The 6,411-nt window shown below is 62.9% G+C and overlaps 1 protein-coding gene across 1 annotated transcript in view; it reads right to left on the reverse strand.

Moving 5' to 3' along the window:
• Nucleotides 1–6,411, reverse strand: part of TAFA5 (TAFA chemokine like family member 5) — a 102,163-nt gene that overhangs the window by 31,311 nt on the left and 64,441 nt on the right. Inside the window, exon 3 of the mRNA XM_006157599.3 lies at nt 538–665. Coding sequence (XP_006157661.1) covers nt 538–665 — 128 coding nt within the window. The remainder of the gene's footprint in view (nt 1–537; nt 666–6,411) is intronic.

A 6,411-nucleotide genomic window follows, 5' to 3' on the forward strand; every position in this document is an offset into this window, starting at 1 on the left:
CATGAGCGAGAGGCAGGCTGAGACACGGAGCTGCCAAGTGTGCCTTGGCCACGGGGCACTAGTGCCATGACCCTATGGGCACAGCCCCTCCAGCCTGCGCCATCTCCAGAACGGCCCGCGGTGCCCAGGGTGCAGTGAGGAATTTCAGAGAAGGAATCTCAGCAGTGGGTCTGAGATTCCGCCCTGTTTCACCCAGGCCCGTGACCAGGGCTAGGTGCTTGCAGAGGCCCTGGTGTGAACAGCCGCTACGCCATGGCTGGGGCAGAGCCTCGCCCGCCCCGTCCTGTCCCTGCTGAAGGTTCCCCGAAGGGCATCTTCAGGGGTCCTAGCATGTGCCCACTCTCGGTTATGAGCACGCCGGTCTGAAACGAGGCCAGCTTGGTATATCAAGCTGACTCCTGGGCTGGCCGGAGCGGCTGTGTCCGGCCCTCGGGCCCCAGCTCTGGTGGCCCCAGGATGGGCTCCAGTCTTTGCAGCGCCCCCACTCCCCCGCCAGCCGCTCCCCTCTCCCAGCGTCACGGAAGCAGAACCACGTACCGTGGTGGTCTTGATGCGCCCGCCGGGCTGCGTGCACGTCCAGCCTGACCGGTTGATCAACAGGTCGCAGCCTTCCCCCTCCAGGCACGGGAGCATGTCACACCACCGCTTCGTCCTGATGATGCGAGCTGTGGAGAGAGCGGTCAGTGGTCAGCACCCGGTGGCTGCTCCCTGGCTCTGTGGGGGCCACCCAGGGCCTGAGGCCTGGCCTGAGACCTGGCGAGGCTAGCACGGGTAGGTGGGAGGCCCATGCTTGGTCCATTCTGAGTGGGTCCACGTCCAGGCTCCGGAGGGTGCTGGGGTCCAGGGCGGTGGAGAGCGAGGCCTGGCTGACAGTGGCGCCTCCTCCTGCATACCCTGGGTTACAGTCCCCTCCTGAGCCGGGCTTGGTCACCACTGACGCAAGGAGGGGCCATCACACTGGGGTGACAAATGCTCTTTCCTTGTTCTGGAGCCCACCGCAGAGCCAGGGAAGGGGAGAGGTGGGTGCAGGTCAGGACAGCTGAGCGTTACTGAGGCGGGTGCTTGGCAGAAGTGGGTGGCTGATGCCCCACAGGACCCATTCGCCATGGGTGTCAGCACCGCTGCCCCACCCTACTGGGTCTCATCTGCAAACAGTGGGCTGACCCGAGGCCAGCCCAGCACCAGACAGGCAAGGCCCCGCCGTGGGGGCAGGTCCTGTGTGACCGCGGGGTGAGCAGGACGGGAAGGAAGGTGGGCAGGATGTGGGGCCCCGCCACAAAAGGCCATGAAGTCTGAACCCAGGTGAACCCTGCCCTCAGGGGAGTGTGCTCCTGCCCTGGAGCCCACCTGAGGGGACAGTAGGGTGCAGAGCGGGAGCTGGCAGGGGCAGGGCTGCAACTCCAAGGCCATGGCCATCTGGCAGTGCGGGGAAGGAGTCTTCTGGATGGGGCCTGCCCAGCTAAGGACACAGGTCCCTGCCCCCTCCAAGAGCCACCTGAGCACCTCTTGGGGACCGTGACCGTGCTCACAGGAGCAGGCGAGCCAACGCGTGCAGTGGGCACGGGACACGCGGCTGGGCCCCGCACCCTGCTCTAAGAGGACCCATGTGTGCACGGCCAGGTGACAGTCAGTTCTCCCGATGCCATCCACACTGCGAAGCAGGGACCTCGGGGTGTCAGAGCGTGCTGTGTGGCTGCAAGAACCGTGAGCACTTCCCGAGGCACGGCAGAGCGAGGCCCATGGCACACAGGCACCCGCTGCTCTCCCAGGGAGCCGCGGTGAGCAAGGCCGTCAGGCGCACTCAGCCGCTGCCGCGTGCTCCAGCTCGGCGTGAAGGAGCGTGTGCTGGGTGCACAGGGCACGCCCCTCGCTCACTGACAGCTTACTTTCTTAGAAGTCACCCTCGACAGGTCCCAGCATGCTCTGGTGGTCCCCGCTTACCAGCCGGCCAGGATCACGGGCAAGACTACCGGCAGCTGGGCATGTTCGGATGACCCAGCCCCCATGTGTTCCCATGTCACACGGTGGCCCCTGATGCCCATGTTGCTGCTGCTAGGCCTCTATCCCTCTGTAACCCGCAGCTGGAATTGAGGGAAATCCAGGATTTTACATCCAAAAAGAAAAGTTTAAAGTGTGGGGCCAAAGCCACGGGAGGACGAGGCCCTTCTGTGTGCCCCCATCGACCTGGAGAAATGGCGAGCCCGTGCCACAGAAGCGGGTCAAGTGTCCATGCATAGCGTGTCCTGTCCTCCAGGCCGTGGGCCTTGCGGATTTCCCGTCCTCACTCCTGGCCCACTCAAAGCCCTCGGCGTCTCCTCACTGGCATGAGGTGTGGGCTTGAGGCTCAAGATCCTCGTTGGTTTTGGGTGTAGGCTCTGTGCAGATAAAGAGCTTCCCCACTTTCCCAGCCTCAAGTCCCTCTCGGGGCCCCTGCCCTGGCCATGAAGCGAGAGCTGGTCCGAGCTGCGGCCTCCTCTGCCAGCCTGCAGGTGGGAGGGTCTTGTCAGTCATGCAAGGCCCCAGGCACACACTCAAACCCACGGGCCCAGAGGATGATTGGTTTTGGGTGTAGGCTCTGTGCAGATAAAGAGCTTCCCCACTTTCCCAGCCTCAAGTCCCTCTCGGGGCCCCTGCCCTGGCCATGAAGCGAGAGCTGGTCCGAGCTGCGGCCTCCTCTGCCAGCCTGCAGGTGGGAGGGTCTTGTCAGTCATGCAAGGCCCCAGGCACACACTCAAACCCACGGGCCCAGAGGATGACCCAGGGCCCAGGCACACACTCAAACCCACGGGCCCAGAGGGTCCCCCCAGGGCCCCCCGTCTCCTGGGTTCCCTCCTCTCCTGAACTTTCTCTCCCACGTCCACTCTTCCTCTTTATAAAGAATATATCAAAGGGCCAGGAGATGGCATAGCAGTTACATCACTGGACCCCCACGTGGCTGATTGTGGTTTGAGTCCCAAACCCGGTGGCTTTAAACTCGTGCCAGCTGCCTGTGTGTGCATGCCCAAGATCCTGGGAGGAGAACAGAGAAGCGATTGCGGCATGGTCATTCTTCCCGGGGAGTGATTTCCCGTTTTCCCTCTCACTGTTTGTGTCTCTTTCTCTCTCCGGTGAGCGCATGTGCCCTAAGGCAAAAACCTCTATGAAGAAAAAGCAAAAAGCATTTAAGTGTCACACACACACACACCCACACACATATATACACACACACGCACATGTACATCCATCGCAAATGACTTTCGATTTGCATAAACTGGAACTGCAGTTGCCAGGACACTGGTTGACTAACCTCCCCCGAGGTTTCCCTGCAGGGAGGCATGCCTGGTGCAGACCACGCAAATGCGTGCTTGCCTGGTTCGCCGTGGCATCCTCCGCAGCGGCCCAGCCCCCATGCAGACCGCTGGCTCTGCCTAGCCACACAGGAAGGTCTTAGTCATTCTCAACAAGGTGGCGTTTCCATTGTGCACTGGACTGCCAGTCAGGAGGCCAGGCGTCCCGCACCTGTTGGGCCTCAGAAGCTTCCTCCCTCCTGTCTATGAGCCAAGAGCAGGGAGGAGGCCTGTCCACTGCTTCCCCCGCCCTGCCCCTGCACCCACCCCAGAACAGGCATGGGGCTGCTGGCTGGTCTTCTCCACCCACACACTCTAGGAGCTGGGGGGCTGGGTGCAGAGTTGGGGCCGTGTCATCACAGGGAAGAGCCCAGAGACGTGACGACTTGCTAGCACACATGGCAGGGCCAGGGGCAGTGTGGCAGGGTGGTGAGGGCATGTCCCGAGGGCCAAGATGGGCGGGGGCAAGGGCTTACTTGGTCTGCAGCCACAGCGTTGGCCACACGGCACGTGCAGAGCACACGTGTGTCTAAGTCCACGGATTTTCAAGCACACATAGAAATATGCAATCTACCCTCCAGGTATGTGCACATACACGCAGCACACACACTCCCATACCATGCGTGAGCCCCCCCGCCCCGTGCAGGCAGATGCACCCAGATGTGCACGCATGCACACGCGTGCACGAGCAGGCGATGGAGTGTCTGGATGAATGGATGAGAGGCCCTGCCCGCCCTGTGCCCTGGCCTGGGTGTGCCCGTGCCAGCCCTCGCGGGACGGCGGCACAGTGCTGCACACACTGCCCTTGTTTGCCCGCAGGAGCTCGGCGAGCCCAGCCAGCGCACTTCCTGCTCGGGCAGCCGGGGACTCAGCGCGACCGGGGACAAAGGGGCCTTTCATGCCCACACCTCGCCCCTTCACGTCGCCCAAGCACGGCTGAGGACGCCCTTGGCCGCCCTGCGGCAGCTCCAGGACAGGGGAAGGACATCCCCGGGGCATGCGGCAGTTGCAGGGCTTCTGGGCCTGCAGTGAGCTGGCACAGGACCACAACGCCAGGCTGAGAAGGGAAGGGCGCGGCCCCAGCCTAGGAGTAGCCCAGGGAGGGAGGGCCCGGAGGAAGCCCGGGGCACCTGCCCACTGAGCAGGTCCGCGCAGGAGTCACTGCCGTGGCCGAGCTGGCTCTTGAGAACCATTCACCCAGGAGTTACCATTTTGGGGTAGCTCAGGAAGTTTTCATCCAGCACACGGAGAGCAGAGGTCAGCCCAGCGGCCCCGTTACCCCAGTACGCCACAGAGCCCCACCAGTCGTGGCGCCCTGGGGAGAGCAGGCCCAGTCCAGCTCTGCTCGCTCGCTTAGATGCCCAGCAGGGCCCCCTTTCAGGTAGCCCCACGGGCTCCACAGGACTGCCTGCTCCAGACCACTGAAGCACGTTCCACTGAGCTAGTGCACGTGGAGGCATGGCCGTGGCCTGTGACCCTGAACTCTGTGGGCCAGTGATCTTTTGTTTGCAGAGGTGTTTGCTCTAGGGTGTGTGCACTCACCAGAGAGACAGAGAGACAGAAAGCGAGAAATCACCTCCCATGGGGGATGGCCACGCCGCAATCCCTTCTCCTCCATTCTCTCAGGATCTTGGGCACACACGCACAAGCGCCCGGGGTGAGTTTAACCCACCAGGTCCGGGACTCGAACCATGGTCGACTACACGAGACTACGTAGCCACTATGCCAGCTGCTGGTCCCGGTGCGAGTGCTCTTGACTAAGGCAGGAGGGTGGCACCACAGAGGTACCATGCACACTGAGAGGCAGGGTGTGGGGGAAGCTGCAGCAGCAGGGATGCTGGCGGGAGGGGACAGTAGAGTGCAGACAGAGTGGGAGCTGGCAGGGGCAGGGCTGCAACTCCAAGGCCATGGCCATCTGGCAGTGCGGGGAAGGAGTCTTCTGGACGGGGCTGCCCAGATAAGGACACAGGTCCCTGCCTCCCCTCCCCAAGAGCCACCTGAGCACCTCTTGGGGACCGTGACCGTGCTCACAAGAGCAGGTGAGCCAACGCGTGCAGTGGGCACAGGACACACGGCTGGGCCCCGCACCCTGCTCTAAGAGGACCCATGCGTGCACGGCCAGGCGACAGCTGCTCCCTGTTGGTTGTATGGCAGTGTCTGCCCTGTGAACTGGGAGTGCAGTAGCTAAACGCCCACCCCAGCGCAGCAGTGACCTCTGGGCCAGCCTCCACGCACTCCCTCCCTGTCCTGGCACCTGCCCACTCAGGCTTTCGGAAGATGCGCGTCAACCTGGGGTCCCACACGGGGGAGTGAGGCCACCTCACGAGAGGGCATGGGGAGGGAAGCCCTATTCTCTGACTCCCCTGAGAGGCTCAACCAGGCCGGCCCACATGTGTGACCACCCAGTGCCGCTGGCCTGCACTACACCCCCTCGGCTGTGTGGAGCCTCGACGGGACACCTGCGGACGGCCCGCCTACAGACCAGCCCTCCTGGGGCCAGCATGGCCACGGCCTGTGGACAGTGCTCATGCCCAACTCTCTCCCCCACCCCTCCTAAAGAGCATGTGTGGTCACGGCAACAGAGAGCCACCACACATGGCCTGCAGGGCTTGTGGGACACGTCACCTCCTGGGAGGCAGCTGTGTGAGTGCCCGTGTTCAAGTCTGTGAGGCGGGCGGGTGTGCGATCACCCTGCTGGCCCTGCTCCCCGGGATGGCCCTGCTCACCACACACGACAGGGATGCACACACACACCCTCTCACCACACGACACGGGTGCACACACACACATACACACACACACACCCTCTCAGGCCCGACACAGGTATGAGTGAACGAAACTGATGTGGTCTCTGTCTGCTCTCTTCCATCGTGCACTAGAATATCATTTTACTAGCCCCCACCAGGAGTCTGACACCCAGACTGACCCACGTGACACACATGCAGATATACACGGCGCAGGGGTAGACAGACACGTACAGAGACACGCTCCTCTCAGCACACATACGCCCTTCGATCGGACACGCACTCGAGTGCACACACACGTAGGCTCTGGGCCCTGGCGTGAGCCACTTACACACATCTGT

This window comes from Tupaia chinensis, unplaced genomic scaffold (genome assembly GCF_000334495.1).
Source record: "Tupaia chinensis unplaced genomic scaffold, TupChi_1.0 Scaffold000548_1, whole genome shotgun sequence".
In the NCBI taxonomy this organism is placed as follows: Eukaryota; Metazoa; Chordata; class Mammalia; order Scandentia; family Tupaiidae; genus Tupaia; species Tupaia belangeri.